The sequence below is a fragment of the Branchiostoma belcheri genome, unplaced genomic scaffold, assembly GCF_001625305.1.
Source record: "Branchiostoma belcheri isolate BF01 breed outbred unplaced genomic scaffold, Haploidv18h27 scaffold53, whole genome shotgun sequence".
NCBI lineage: Eukaryota > Metazoa > Chordata > Leptocardii > Amphioxiformes > Branchiostomatidae > Branchiostoma > Branchiostoma belcheri.
This window is the reverse complement of record NW_017804165.1, coordinates 73,635-89,672: the sequence shown is the minus strand read 5'-3', so window position 1 is coordinate 89,672 and position 16,038 is coordinate 73,635. Positions and strand designations below refer to the sequence as shown.

Sequence of the window (16,038 nt, the reverse complement as noted above, 5' to 3'; positions counted from 1 at the left end):
GCTGATTTGCCTACCAAGAATTTGCATATGTCTTCAAATAATTTGCATGCGTATGATGTAACAAAAACAGCGATCGCTCGTATACAAAATGTAGAATAATATTGTATACAATATTTATAGTTAATAAGACATCTAATCAATGTTAGTTAGTCAATCACTAATTTATAAACTGTCATCATGGAGGCAATACAGTGTTGTGTAAGTATAGTAAAGTTAGAACACAAAGAAGAACAGACAGAATTATAAATCATCAATTTATTCACAGCTTGATCAATTTCTTAAGATCCCATTCTGTTGATGTCTCACACTCAGTCACAGCACGACACTGTGACTCTCTGTTACGCGCCGAAATGATGCATTTGAATGGTATATATAAAATGACATAGTTCAGTCACGGTGCACCAAAACAGGCCATGAAATGTATCCCCGTATTCCCAACAAGTCAGACCACCGCCAGGCGTTCACGAATTGACTGTGCCTTAAACAAGAAACAACGTTCAGAACGTCAAAGTTAGGCCTTTCTCAGATTTTCCGAGGTTTCCGCCATGTTTTTTGGCCAATTATACCAACCGCATGGGGGTTTCGTGGCGCCCGGTTTCCCATTTGTTTCCGGGTCACACCTCTAACCTTACGTATCGCGTACGTGTACCAGGGTGAAACCAAATACATGATCCTGTCAAATACATGACTCTGATACTACTTGGGAGTTTCCTATATACCTGAGACATGGGGTGGTACGATTAAAAAAATACAGTGACAAACTAAATATCTTATATCAATCACGCATATCAAAAGACATGGACCAAGGACGTTGTGTGTAACGTCCTTGCATGAACATAACAATCAAACAACCAACAATATCCAGGATGAAATCCCCGATCTGGAGTTCGTACTTTTAAATTGTGAAATAGCACTTGGCGTGCCCAGAAGCTCCGTTAACGCCACCGTCAGGGGTGAACTTGGGGTATTCCCATTATACCTCGATTCACAAACACATTAAGTTAATAAAATATTGGCTTCGCCTACCGAAGTAGTTAACCGAACGACAGGATCGTTATGAAAGCTTATATAACCTGTTCCGTTGAACTACAACAAGACTGGGCTGTCCATGTTCAGGACATGATTTGTAGGCACGGATTTCAAAATATATGGTTAAATCCTTCCGTTAATACCAACCAGTTTGGACATATCTTAAAAGATCGTCTACAAAACACGTTTCTCTCTTGCTGGAGACAAGAAATTAAAAGTCTTACCAAACTCGATACCTACTGCAAAATTAAAACCCAATTCTGTTTGAACTATCTTTTATCAATTTAAAACAAATCATTCAGAAACAGCATAACAAAACTTAGGATTAGTGTCCACTCTTTACAATGGAAAAGGTCGCCACTGTAACACACCAGCCCGAATTAGAGACTGTGTCCCTCGTGTCATAAAGGCGTTGAAAACGAATTGCATTTCATAATGACCTGTCCTGCATATACTTTAGATAGACAAAAATTAATGAAATTGATCACAAGTAAAGCTGGTAAACCTCTCCCAAAGACAAACATAGACATTTTCAATCTACTTATGTCATGCCCCGACTCTATATCTACGTACTTTAAGGCCAATATATATATGTACTGATATGTAGTGCATAATAGAGAGAAAGTATTATAACAGATACCAACGCCTAACGCACATCATGTCATACGCCGTTTACGTTCATATTCCTGTAGTTAAGTAGTCTCTTAGTATACATAGACTTGTTTGTATTGTATTGTTCACGCTGCCATACATTGTACCATGTACAATTGTTAATGTAATAGAGTTCATTCATGTAACCTCCTTGGCCACTAAAACTAAACTAACCCTAACCCCCAACCGTAAGTCTAACACTAACGGGAGGAGTTCGACCTATATAGTCTATAAGTTCGACCTATATAGTGTATATGTGCGTAACCTGCATAACCATGCAGGTTACGCACATACCTTTGGAAATAGCCTGCGCAACATGAGCTATAATGTATATAATATTGACAGATAAGGATCACTACGACAGTCAAACGACACAGATAAAACTTCTGTCGACTTAAGGCTGTGTCATTCCGATAACACAGGTGAAACCTCTGCCGAAAAAAGATCGTGTTATTTCCATGGCACAGGGGAAACTTCTGACGAAAAATGATGTGTCATTCAAATGACACAGGTGAAACTTATGTCGACATCTGCCGAAAAAAAGGTGAAACATCTGTCGACTGAAGGCTATGTGATTCCAATGACACAGGTGAAACATCTGTTGACTGAGGGCTGTATCATTCCAATGATACGGGTGAAACGTCTGCCGAAAAAAAAGGTGAAACATCTGTCGACTGAAGTCGATGTGATTCCAATGACACAGGTGAAACATCACGGTCGACTGAGGCCGTGTCTATACGGAACCACCCAAGGCGCGATTCGGGTAACTCACATTCCTCACATCTGGTCCACGTGCCACACACACCTGTGAAACCGTGTCCGAACACAATACGCTTGAGCTACATTTATTGCTGTTTGATGATAACACGCAAGGCGGCGTGTTATTAATGTCAGAGGTCAACGACCTGCTTGCTGATGCCCCCTCCCAGCGTATCTCGGCCGAATGCCGACGTGGTCCCGCCAGAGGCGGTGAAGCTCGCCCTAGAACGGACAAATTATTTGACCGTTACTGCTCTTTAAGTTGCTGCCACGTAAAAGTTGGTATTGCATAAAAAAAAGAAATATCACTCCGTACTCCATGACCAGGCGAAGTCACATTGAAATCACATTGCGTTCAGACGCAAATCGCGATGCGGGGAAAGCGATTCGAAACCACCTTTAGAAGTGGCTTGGGATCGAGGCGCTTTCAATGTGATTTCGGAGCGTTCAGATGGAGCCACTTGAAACCGGCTTCGGGGTAAACCACATGTAAACCGCCTTGGGTGGTTCCGTATAGATACGCCCTGAAGGCTGTGTCATTCCAATGACGCAGGTGAAACATCTGTTGACTGAGGGCTGTGTCCTTCCATGACACACAGGTGAAATTTCTCATGGCTAAAGGCTGTGTGATTCCAATGACACAGGTAAAACATTTGCCGAAAAAAGGCTGTGTCATTCCAATGTCACTGATGAAACTTCTGCCGAAAATTACGGATGTGTCATTGGAATTTTCGGCTATATTGTGATTCCAATAACACGGGTGAAATGTCTGTCGACTGAAGGCTGTATCATTCCAATGATACGGGTGAAACGTCTGCCGAAAAAAAAGGTGAAACATCTGTCGACTGAAGTCGATGTGATTCCAATGACAGATGTGAAACATCACGGTCGACTGAAGGCTGTGTCATTCCAATGACGCAGGTGAAACATCTGTTGACTGAACGCTGTGTCATTCCAATGACACAGGTGAAACATCTGTCGCCTGAACGCTGTGTCATTCCAATGACACAGGTGATATTTCTCATGACTAAAGGCTATATTGTGATTCCAATAACACGGGTGAAATGTCTGTCGACTGAAGGCTGTGTCATTCCAATAACACAGGTGAAACTTCTGTCGACTGAAGGCTGTATCATTCCAATGATACGGGTGAAACGTCTGCCGAAAAAAAGGTGAAACATGTGTCGACTGAAGTCGATGTGATTCCAATGACAGATGTGAAACATCACGGTCGACTGAAGGCTGTGTCATTCCAATGACGCAGGTGAAACATCTGTCGCCTGAACGCTGTGTCATTCCAATGACACAGGTGATATTCTCATGACTAAAGGCTATATTGTGATTCCAATAACACGGGTGAAACTTCTGTCGACTGAAGGCTGTGTCATTCCAATGACACAGATAAAACATCTGCCGAAAAAAGGCTGTGTCATTCCAATGTCACGGATGAAACTTCTGCCGAAAATAACGGCTGTGTCATTCCAATGTCACGGATGAAACTTCTGCCGAAAATAACGGCTGTGTCATTCCAATGACACAGATAAAACATCTGCCGAAAAAAAGGCTGTGTCATTCGAATGTCACAGGTGAAATTTCTCATGACTAAAGGCTCTGTAATTCCAATAACACCGGTGAAACATCTGTCGACATAAGGCTGCGTCATTACAATGACACAGGTGAGATTTCTCATGACTAAAGGCTGTGTGTTTCCAATAACACAGGTGAAACATCTGTCGACTGAAGGCTGTGTCATTCCAATGACACAGGTGGAAATTTCTCATGACTAAAGGCTGTGTCATTCCAATGACACAGGTGGAAATTTCTCATGACTAAAGGCTGTGTGATGGCCAATAACACAGGTGAAACATCCGCTGACTTAAGGCTGTGTCATTCCAATAACACAGGTGAAACATCTGTCGACTTAAGGCCGTGTCATTCCAATGTCACGGATGAATCTTCTACCGATAAAAAGGCTGTGTCATTCCAATGACACAGGTGAAAGTTGACTTAAGGCTTTGTGATTCCAATGACACTGTGAAACATCTGACAACTGAAGGCTGTGTCTTTCCAATGACACAGATGAAACTTCTGCCGAAATAAGGCTATGTCATTCCGATGACACGGGCCGGGAAATATCAGCCGTCTTAAAGCTATCTCATTTCAATGACACAGGTAAATAATTCTACTGTTCAGGGCTATATCATTCCAATGACTCAGGTGACATATGTGCCATATTAAGGCTATGTCATTTCAATGACACAGGTGGATATTCTGCTGTTGAGGGCTATATCATTCCAATGAGTCAGGTGACATATCTGCCATGTTCAGGCTACTAGTATGTCATTTCTACGACACAGGTGGAAATTCTCTTGTTCAGGGCTATATATCATTCCAGTGACACGTGAAAAATCTGCCGTCTTTACTCGTCGTTTATTTGTATATAGCTAAGACGATAAACCTACATGTTTGGTTATTAATTTCTAAACGTACGTGTGTAAAGGATAGTTCGTTTTCGCTCACGACAATTGCAGTTAAGGGGTAAATGCAACTTTGGACTACATATTTTTAGATGGAACAATGCCAGAAAGTCTACATACATGTAAACATTTGCTTGACAAGACTGTACAAGTAAAGACGGCAGATTTTTAACGTGTCACTGGAATGATACATGACCCTGAACAAGTAGTCAGGACGTCCCGGTAAAGCCGCGAGTTTGCGTTACACTGTTACAGACTAACACCGAGCGACAACTTTTTTTTTCAGACAAGTTTGCGTTAGCGTTACACTGTTACAGACTAACACCGAGCGACAACTTTTTTTTTCAGACAAGTTTGCGTTAGCGTTACATTGTTACAGACTAACACCGAGCGACAACTTTTTTTCCAGACAAAAATAGGCAACATTCCAGTAACGCTGTACTTATTCCTGTGTATTACCTTTATTAGTGATAACTAGCGGTCGATGTGTGTTACAATGAATGTAATTTGTGTGCACATCTGAGATGACCCGGAAGTGGATGTGACAATCGGTCTTCTCCAAACCCCCATGCAGAGCGTGAAACAACACGGAAACCTCGCCAAATTGATGCATTTGACGGTCAACTTTGACGCCCCAAATCTCATCTTCAGACCTTTTTTGATATGATCAACTGTCCACTGTGTGATGGTCTGACTTGTTGGGAATACGGGGATACATTTCATGGCCTGTTTTGGTGCACCGTGACTGAACTATGTCATTTTATATATACCATTCAAATGCATCATTTCGGCGCGTAACATCTCTCAGGCCGCCGCCATCTTTGTCACCTTTGACCTGACAGCTAGGGGGACCGTCCATTATAAAAGGGGAGGGGTGTAAGTTTTCCACACAGCAAAAGTTGCAGTATAAAACACAGCAAAAGTTGCAGTGTAAAACACCAAAAGTTGCAGTGTAAAACACAGCAAAAGTTGCAGTGTAAAACACAGCAAAAGTTGCAGTGTAAAACACAGCAAAAGTTGCAGTGTAAAACACCAAAAGTTGCAGTGTAAAACACCAAAAGTTGCAGTGTAAAACACCAAAAGTTGCGGTGTAAAACACCAAAAGTTGCGGTGTAAAATTTTGTTCTTGTCGGCCACGGTAGGTACCAGTGACATGTGACCAACACGTCAGCGGTCTCATTACAACAGACGGTGAAAAAACACGTCGACAGATTGTACAGCGCCTTTGCGAACCCCTGTTTTTTCACGTTTTCGTTGGATGTTTGGTCAACGTTGCATCAGAATTTTGCCTGTTTCAGACGACATCTCCCGAAGTGCTATGCAAGACACACTATGGGTTTCGCGCAGGTGCAGTACGTTCTGCTGACATGCTGGTGAAAAATGTGTGAGACTCACTCCGGCTCCAGCGCGTCTGGAATGATCAGGAAAATCTCCTGGAAAAGAACAACAACATGGATATCAAGATGGAAATTCTTCCGCAGGGACATCTAACCACTTTGGTAAACAGACCGAACTTCGTCAAGATTTGATTTGATTTATCCGTGGTGGCTTTCAGAGAAGCAGATTTACAGTAAATAGTCTCAGGCAACACTAAAATGCACAGGGCACCCACTTAGATAAGACGTATTCAAGTGTTTCAATATAAGGCCACAGCAAGTAATTTTTATGGATGACACCTACGCGCGCATTAATTTTTATCACGGTTGATGATGTCAGGTCAAAATTTGAAAATGTAGGAATCTTGTTGTTTATTTTGCCCGCCTTGTTTTTTTCTCGCCCTATCGCATTAGATTTGGAGAATGCAGAGGGTGTCATCCATAACATTTCCATGCTGTGGCCTTATATAAAAGCACAAACTAGGTAACTACCTCTCCGTTGTCGTCTATTCCGTACGCGTTGAAGCCATCAGCGTTAGTGGCTGTATGTGTGGGAAAGAAGACTCGTCATGACCTGTGTAACGTTACTTAAGATGCATAACAGCTAGGTACAACACTGTATGGTTACCGAAGGAAAACATATTGTTTTTCCTCAGTTTTTTCCTCTTCTTCTCCAAACACAAAAGGCCAATAACCTGAACCAGACGTCTCTCACCATGGTAACTGGTGTTGGGTTACATAATGTTGCAAGTCCCATGCAGATCCCATGTTCGATCGTGTTCTTCTAGAACCCGAACTGTGTTCGATCGTGTTCGATATGGGGAATTCGAACCGAACGCGCGTTCTATTTGGGGTCACCTACGGTCATTTAACCCGCAAAACCAGGGCACTCAACAGAAAAAACAACACTTTTTTTTACAACTACAAACCATTTCCTGGACAGTACATGCACGCTGTCATTTTGTTGTGGACATGTAACATGACTCACCTATTTTGATGCTGAGCGTGACCTCGTACAGCAGCAGCAGGTGGTTGGGATGGGTCCCGATCTGCTCGGTCAGCTCATGGAGGTGTTCCCGCTTGTCCGGGCCCGTGTAGCGCTGGCAGCGGAAGGACGACATGTCAGGAAGGTTTCAAGTCTCGATTTCAAAATTCCCTACTGAGTGATATTTCCATGAAACCAGCTCCAAACTGCTGGTAATTGTAAGAATGTACGTGTGGGCCAAATACATGTATTGATTGGTCCAAACATGCGTCACTGGTGTTTGATCTCGGCTTGCTTTAAAGCAAGCTGTCGCAAGCGACATGGAAGTGTAAACATGGTTCATCACAGACTTCTCTTGTAAGAGCCGCCGACTAGTTGAGTTATAGTCCTGAATTGGGCTGTAATCTCATTAGAACGAGTCTAATCAATTCTTGACATACTCAATCTTGTCAAATCAGGTTCAAGATATACAGTGACCTCAATAAAAGTGAAGACTATTATTAAGGAGGCCAAACAGTATTATTTAGCGCGTCAAATTATGGCCTGAAGCCAAAATCTAACCAGCTAAGGCACCATACAGAGCAATACACCACGACAACTGACTGTTACTCAAAGAGGTTCAATCCTTTTGAACCCCCTACCGTTACCGCCACAAAAGATACCGTTGATGTGTGCTAAGCCTTCAACTACCGGCACATATAGCCCATCTAACAAAGTGTTGTCATATTTTCAGTCTCCACAAGGCGGAAGTCTTATCATGTACGGCAGTTCAGTTCAGTTCAATCAAATAGCATGTACAGAGAAATTGCAACATGAAATTTGTTTTAAGTTACAAAGATAATATGGAATGCAGTAGAAGAACGAAGAGCTCTCAACATTAGGAATACGGTTAAAAGCATAACAAATTTCTATTAAAACCAAGTCGGCAAAGTAAGAAGTTTTCAAGTTATGAAATACAAGTCTTACCCCGATTTTTAGTGACGATGTCCGCTTTAGCAGCCCGGCATTCGGTCTCCTGGAGCCGGACATGTCTGGAAGTGACATACATAATAAATGTAAATAGAAATGTATTATACATTATGCGAAAACACTGTAAAGTCAGGATGGGGAGGGTTGACGGTTTTATTGAAGATTCAGATTCTTCAGAACTAAGCAAAATCACGTTGGTCACCTGTGGCTAGTCCGTTTTAAGTGCACACATGACAGAAATAGCCCCAAAGGAGAAGTGAGGCAATTTTATGGAGGGGGGGGGTCAGACCTAATAATTACTAACTATAGCTATTTGTGTATATCATTGATATACATTGTTGATTTTTCGTTAATCGAAACAGCCCGGCCGGGCCCGGGTTTGGAAATGTGACCCCAGCATAACAAAGGCCAACTCCCAGAGACTCCCCAGACTGCCAGAGGATTATTACCCCCAGAATCAACCCTCCTTCTTCACAGTAATCCGTCAGTACTTGTCCTTTCCACCTTGACTCGCTTGACGCGATTAATGCCGAGAACCGCTGATTGTCGATGAATGAAACATATCGCGTCCAACATTAGCTACGACTCATAAGTCACTGTGGTTTATCTCTGCACAGAGTCTTTAAATCTTAATAAAGAAACCAGCGGCACCTGTTGGCTGTTATTCGCCGAGAGTTTTACGATCTTTTACGACTTCGTGCGAGAGTTTTTCAACTTCTTTTTTTTATTTTCCAACATTTCATGATTAGACATGGTGACGGCACACTCAAGATATATCAACTTATTTCGTGGTATATGAGGACAATGTGCAGCCCCATTTTCTGTCGTTGATTATTTTTACATAAATTGAAGAGGTTTTCATATCGACGAAGGGGCGTCATTACAACGAACGCTGACCCCATATTGCTGGGTCCCTATTTGCATTTCAGTGAATCGTAGTTTACGGGAACCAAAAGGGCCCTTGTGTTTTATCGGTAAGCTTTGAAATAGTCCTCAAATATTTTGGACAATTAATCTAAACCACGGCACACCAACATACCCACCTCATTCCCACTTCCAAACACACACACACACACACACACACGCACGCACGCACGCACGCACGCACACACACACACACGAGCGCGCGCGCGCACACACACACACACACACGCGCGCGCGCGCGCACACACACACACACACACACGCGCGCGCACGCGCGCGCGCGCACACACACACACACACACACACATTCTCTGTCTGTTCTTTCTCCTTCGAATTCTTTCTTTTCTTCTGTCTCTCTCCCTCCCTCTCCCCCGAAACAAAACACAGAGCTGGGAAGAGGCAGGTGTACGAACCATTGTTCATCTGCTGCCGGTACTGCCTCTTCATGCGCTGCAGCCTCCACCTGTCCAGCGTTTCCATGGGGACGGTACCGGGTACGAAGCTGTCTAGGAACTCTGGGTTGTCATAGAGATACTGACGCACATGGTCCACCGACAGGCCTGCAAAACAACAACAACGTACAGCTCTCAGGTGTCTTGTTGTCTTGGCGCATCAGTGTGCACAGTTCTTCAGCGATGTAAAGGTAATAAAAAAAAATTATGGTTCTGGCTACAAATTGGAACATTGGCGCACCAAACCCGTAGGGTTTTCTTTACCACACATTTTGACAGATTAACCAAAGAGGCTCGATGGGCGTCACTCCATCGTACAGGGAGGGAAGTCGTTTAAAGTGCCTTTCCCAAGGCCACGTCGGGGCATGGGGAATATTGAACCCGGGACCTATTGGTTCTGAGTCAAACGCTCTAATCATTGCGCCACCGACGCCGAAAGGTAATAGGTAAATTGAAGGTAATAGCATCTTAAAGATACCGACTTACCTAATCAACCTGCCACGCAGAAAAATAAACCTTTTTTTAAAAGTCATAAATTGCCTGCGTTCTCAAGAAGTAACTCAAGAGGTAAGCTGATCAGTTCAAGCCACGTTTCAGGAGATCCTACATGTATAGGTGGCTCTGATTTGATACACTTAACTATGTTAGTTGTTCAGAGCACCCTTGATATGTCGCCTGCGGGTACATTTACTGTAGCCAGGAAAGGTCGTACTTCAAAGAGTTTGGCCTTTAAAAACACTCTACTGTAACACGACGTGAACGCTGGAAGGCGCTGTGTGTTTCAGAGAGTAGTTTCAAATAAGGAATGTATCACTATCAGTAGGCGCAGTATCTTGTACACAGCAAGTGTAGATAGTGAAGGGTGGTGGTCATCATTCTTCTGTCACACGAATAAAGGAGTGTTCCTAGACCTAGTCCCACCAGTTCCTCTTGGATTACTGGGCAGTGATAACATTGCTCCAGAATTATATATTGATAGACCAAGGGTTTATATCTGTATCGCCCGTCTTTGAGACATTAACTGCACAACCATGCAGGAAGAGCCCTGCGTGTGGCGATAGGATTGAACGATTTCGGCCGACCACGAACAACGTCATGGTCACAAGAACTTGAACGGGTCTCTTCAGAATGATGGAGATAGGTGGACGTTCTTGCATCCATGACGTCTTTAGCCTGTAACCAATGGTTATTTACTTTGATGTTAATAAGTCGTTTATTCAACGACAGCAAATCAAAGACATCAGTGTGCCATATGTGATCTGGTGCAGGTAGTTTTTTGCCTTTAATGATGTTGGCGTAACGCCTGGCGTAACGCCAGTCTGTACAACGTAGCAGCTCACATGGAAGAAAATTGATGAGGAAAACAAGACCGCTGACTGAGGCAGCGGGGAACGACTGATCCTGGGAGTGGGCGTCCCGTCAGACTAATTGAGCATCCAGAGGCAAACAACAATCCTTTTCCTGGAAAGACGTTGAGAAAATCAGGACATCTTATAAATATTGTTGATACTCAAACAAAGAGAGGAGTTTTAAATTACCATTTTTAATACAACAACAACACTAGAAAGGTAACATTTGCCAAGCACTTGAGTGGCCACCATGGACAGGTTTGACTGTATTTCCTCGATAGACCTGTGGCAAATCACAGATCGCGAATTTTATATTTGGTAGCACAACCGGAGGTAGGACAACTTGAGTTAAACAGAAGAGATTTAATCCATAGTAAACCTTGACAGTCTGTTAAGTAATACTAGTACTGTAGTCAGTGTAGGAGCACAGACATTCAAGTTGTGTTTTTAAAAAATTGTCTGGAATTCCCACACGCAGATCTGAAGAAGGCTATCAAAGTGTCCTTTATTACCTTCTCTGTCCTTTTCTGTTCGTACAGTGCCCACAAAACCTCAGGCCGGCTCAAAGGGCAAACTTGCAGCATGCTAGCTTGAATGGGATCTCTCAGCAGCCCTTCCTCAGTCAGGAATATCTTACCCAGGAGACCCCGGACTATCCTGTTGAAAATTTCACCAAAGATTATGGCCGCCCTGAGTCCGGCCGGGGTCGGCGACCTCATAACGCGCAGTGGAAGGAGGATGTTTGCCTACAAACGGCTCATCGTTTCACGCGGTCCGACTGCCTCGGCGGTCCCCGATTGACGTCAGCACCTGTCCGCAGGGCCCGGCATGTCGTGAGGGCGGGCCGTCTGATCTACTCTCCAAGCAGAGGTTTGGGTTTTGGGTTAGTTTTGGCGTGGTGTTAGGCCTTTTCTTATCGGGGCTTCTTTTTTACACTGGAATTTTTTTCACCCAACCCAGTGCAAAAACAGAAACCCCAATAAAAAGCATAAAAACACACCAAAAATAACCCAAAACCCAAACCTCAGCTTGGAGAGTAGATGCTCTGCTGAACTTCACTCCCTCGTACCCCCACTCAGAACATTCTCTGCAAGAACACGCTTAGCCACCTCAACAGCAGAAAATCACCCTTTCTTCCTCAATAGTCCATCAGTCAAGAGAAAATTTCATGCTGACAGTTTCTTCCCCAGAACCACTTCACTGTGGAACAAGCTTCCCCGTGAATGTTTCACCGCTAATTACAACCTCCAACGGTTTAAATCAAGGGTGAACAAATATCTGACCATGCAGTCATCACTGTAACCCAAAACATGTAAGTGGCTCTCACGAGCCTTGTTTTGAGGTGAATTCTGGAGTAAATAAAAAAATAAAAAAAAGATAGATCAGACGGCCCGCCCTCACGACATCCTGGAGAGTACGTCTGATCCGCGGCGGCGGTACAAACACCGCACACCGGCTCAGAAAGTGATTCCGACTCTCACACCTGAAGACCACCATCAGCGGCTCATATCGGTAAAAGATGCTTTGCAAGATCATCCACTGATATTCTAATAGATTAAACAGTAACGCACTGGTAATGAAAAATAAGACCGTGGGCGTTCAACGTTGTTGTTTCAAATAGAACCTCGATAACGACACTGCATTTTGAAACACGACTTCTTCCACAACCAAAGGGACCTTTGATATAAAACAAGTTCCATGAAGCATTGTATGTTACCAGGATGCTGTGGTTCATCATAACACACAGTTCGTCAAATTGACACTTGTCTAACGTAAAATGTATTAAATCTTTTAAGCTGATCATTTTGGTTTATTAGTATATATGTAACCATGGTCATCATTGAAGATTTCTTCTGGAACACAACATTTTCTAAGAATTTACGCAGGCCACTAAGCTGAGGAGACCTAATCATGTTCAAGTAGTAGTAAGAATTTATTATTTCATGCTGTCGCATACTTAACCTTGCAGCTATCGATTGAATTCATATCCTGAAACACATTGAAGGCCTGTTACTCGACCCCAAAAGCGCCGACTCTCCCGGAGTCCAGTCCCAACCCTAGCATGAGGCAATAATGACCATGTTTGAAGATGTCCGCTGGGTTCATCAACCGCACTAACAACCAGAATCTCCACTGTTACGGAAAGAAAGGTCAATAAGGTCTTCACCTGTTGCTTAACCTTGGGAGGATATTGGCTATTAGATTTCGATCGGTTCTGTGGTTAAGGTAGACCCAGTTGTGTTGTTTCTTTCTGCATCTATGCGGGATGATGTCTTTTGTATGCAGCCATCTGTTGAGGCAGTTTCTTTACGTTGATGTATGCACCAATAACACCAATCATCGAATCGTTTTTGACTTATTATAAGCTTGTATAATCTTTAATAAGCATGTGTTTGATCTAGTTTGGATTAAAAGACTTTTGTACATCCGACAAGTCAGTATACTCTCCAAAACTCTTTGTAGCATAATGGGTCACGAACACTAGGCATACGCAATGACATTCTCCCTATTATAGTACAGTCTGTAAGTTACAGTCCATAACATCAACGGGATATTGTCCAAGGGCCACACATTTGCGGAATTTGCCGTCATTGTTTCGCGGAATCACCAGAGGATCTAAATTCTAACATTTCAATGGCCCAGCGGGCTCATATTGATACCTACAAGACATTGTCGCCATGTAATGTAATTAAATATTGTCTGTGAGATGTGCCAGTGAGACGTGTAGCCACAGGTCACTGTGTCTCCGGTAGAATTTGATTCCTCAGTTGTGTTTCAAAGGACAGCATACTTTGGTGAAGGGCTAAAGGTTAGTTTTGGTAATAAAGTTCCGGAATCCCCAGACAAGATTGTGATGGTGAAGCTCGATGGTCTGAGGAGGATCAAACACCACACCAGAGCTGAGCTCTGGCAATATCAGGAACGCTGATACCACAACCGCCTATAGCAACCTTTAAAAAGCTAGTGCATTTGGCTGAATGGTGTTATCTTATCATTATTACACGGACGTGTTCTGTTGATTGGTGAATAACGATCACCTCTATCTTCTTCTAAGACCTTCAAAGCTGTTCAAAGATAAATATGGGCAAACGCAATATTTAAAGGGTACTGTCGGCACTGATCATCGACCGTCGGCTCCGGCTGCGGGTCTAAAAGATGATTATCAACGAACAACTTTCTACTCTTCTTTCAATTCTAATGTTTATGTCTCGGTCTCAGACTGATATTCTAAATTAAGGGATTCATTTGAGTAGAATATAAAGTGCTGTGCTGTCTACCATGGCTAAAAATGAAGCAATGATATGCAACATATGTTGGCAAGCACATCATCCGCAATACATTGCGTTGACAGGTGCGAATTATACAACACTAGTGGCAATTCCTTGCCTCTTTTAATTATTTGTTCACGGCTGTGATTCATAAATGTCACCATTTTGACAGAAACTCAGACTCTAGTAAAGGGAATGTGCATATCTCTCAACATTACCTCCGACTGATTCAGCAGCCCTCCGGGGATTTTTCTGCGCGTCTGTTTAGTGTAGATTAGTACGGGAAACACATCAGCGTTACTCTGGGCTTGCCGGGGATTCCTTCTAACAGCTATCAGCCTTTTCATCGACCACAAGGCGCGCGTCAAAAGAAATGCGGTTTTCTCCGCAGTGCTGAACACGGCAGGTATTCAGGTGGGATGATATAATATTGGCGGTTCGGGCAGGAACGAATAAGGCCGCTGAGACAGCGGTGGAGCAAAAACATCTCTGAGGAGGTCTGTGCAGAGCATAGGGGCGGTGCCTTCTGCATTTCCGTAGCCCTTGGGCCACACAGTTGTGCAAGCACTACAGCAAGGGGCTAGCCCGTTGGTAGTGTTGTGTGTTTGACCTTCCCATACTATTTCTCATGGGTTTTTAAAGTCATTGGTAATACCCGGCCGGGGTTTGAACTCACGACCTCCAGGTTACAAAGTGAGCACTCGACCCGATTGAGCCATTGCACCGAGCAACTAGGAATCTGTGAGGAATGCATCTCTAAGGAAGTAGGAATAAAATATCACGGCACATTCCACATGATTCCACATTCAAAAAATCGTATTTTCGAATAGCTATTGTAGAGTTGAACTCGTCGCCACGAAGCACAGTTTGGGCATCATCAGGAGTTGTCAACAACTCCAATGTGCAAAGATTGAGTGTAACAAGTCGTTTGGTGTGATATAGCTAGCTGCTGCCGCGCCGCACGCCTACGAAGCTGGTGTGTTACCGGTTATACCGGCTATACAAATACAGGTACAGATACCCTTAGCAGCATAATTGTATTTTTCACCGTCAATTCTCGATCTCAGGGGCTTGGGACAACCTGACTTAAATGACATTTAGTGTTGATAGAAACGATGCAACATACCCCGAAGGGTGAATAACATGAATATAAAGAGGCCACATCATATATTCTCCAGACTGTGACATATTGGCTGCTGTTGCGATTGCAACAGAAGATGACAAGATAATGTGACTTTATCAGCTTCCAGTGATGTAGGTAATTGGTGTCTTAGGCTACACACCAAAGCAAATTGAGAGCGTCGTGCATTGTTGCCAATATACGTAAGTCTACTAAAGTGCTAAATAGTACTGCTATCGCAACTAGTCCTGTATGCTTGTCATGTGTTATCAGTGTTACATGTGCAAGTTAGGTGTCATCAATATGCAAAGAACACGTCAGGTATGCACCGCGTGCAATTTGACAAAGACCTTCCTAAATAGCCAACTTCATGCTTTGGTACATTCCCAAACCATTCAATAACTGAAGACTATTATGTTTGCCAAAAATTGTCATGCGTCATACCATCAAGTGCAATTTGCTATAAGTTAACGATACCTTTCGGTAGCTCATACGAATGATAAACATGTATACATAGATCTCTCACGATGCATATTAACCAGTACAAAAAATTTTCAAGATGAAGGTGATCTGTTTAACAGATCTGCACACATCATATCACCAAGACCCCGGCAAAGGAGAAATGCACAATCTTATGTTTGAAGGAAATTACACGTTTTTTACGTGATCTAAGGTCGG

At 43.2% G+C, this 16,038-nt stretch overlaps 1 protein-coding gene across 4 annotated transcripts in view; it reads right to left on the bottom strand.

Moving 5' to 3' along the window:
• LOC109481023 (probable 3',5'-cyclic phosphodiesterase pde-5) overlaps positions 1-16,038 on the bottom strand; it is a 73,724-nt gene that overhangs the window by 21,616 nt on the left and 36,070 nt on the right. For all 4 annotated transcript variants that reach the window (XM_019783497.1, XM_019783498.1, XM_019783500.1 and 1 more), the window contains exons 2-6: positions 9,584-9,730; positions 8,244-8,308; positions 7,281-7,392; positions 6,785-6,834; positions 6,312-6,349 (exon numbers count right to left, since the gene is read on the bottom strand). In XM_019783497.1, coding sequence (XP_019639056.1) covers positions 6,312-6,349; positions 6,785-6,834; positions 7,281-7,392; positions 8,244-8,308; positions 9,584-9,730 — 412 coding nt within the window. The remainder of the gene's footprint in view (positions 1-6,311; positions 6,350-6,784; positions 6,835-7,280; positions 7,393-8,243; positions 8,309-9,583; positions 9,731-16,038) is intronic.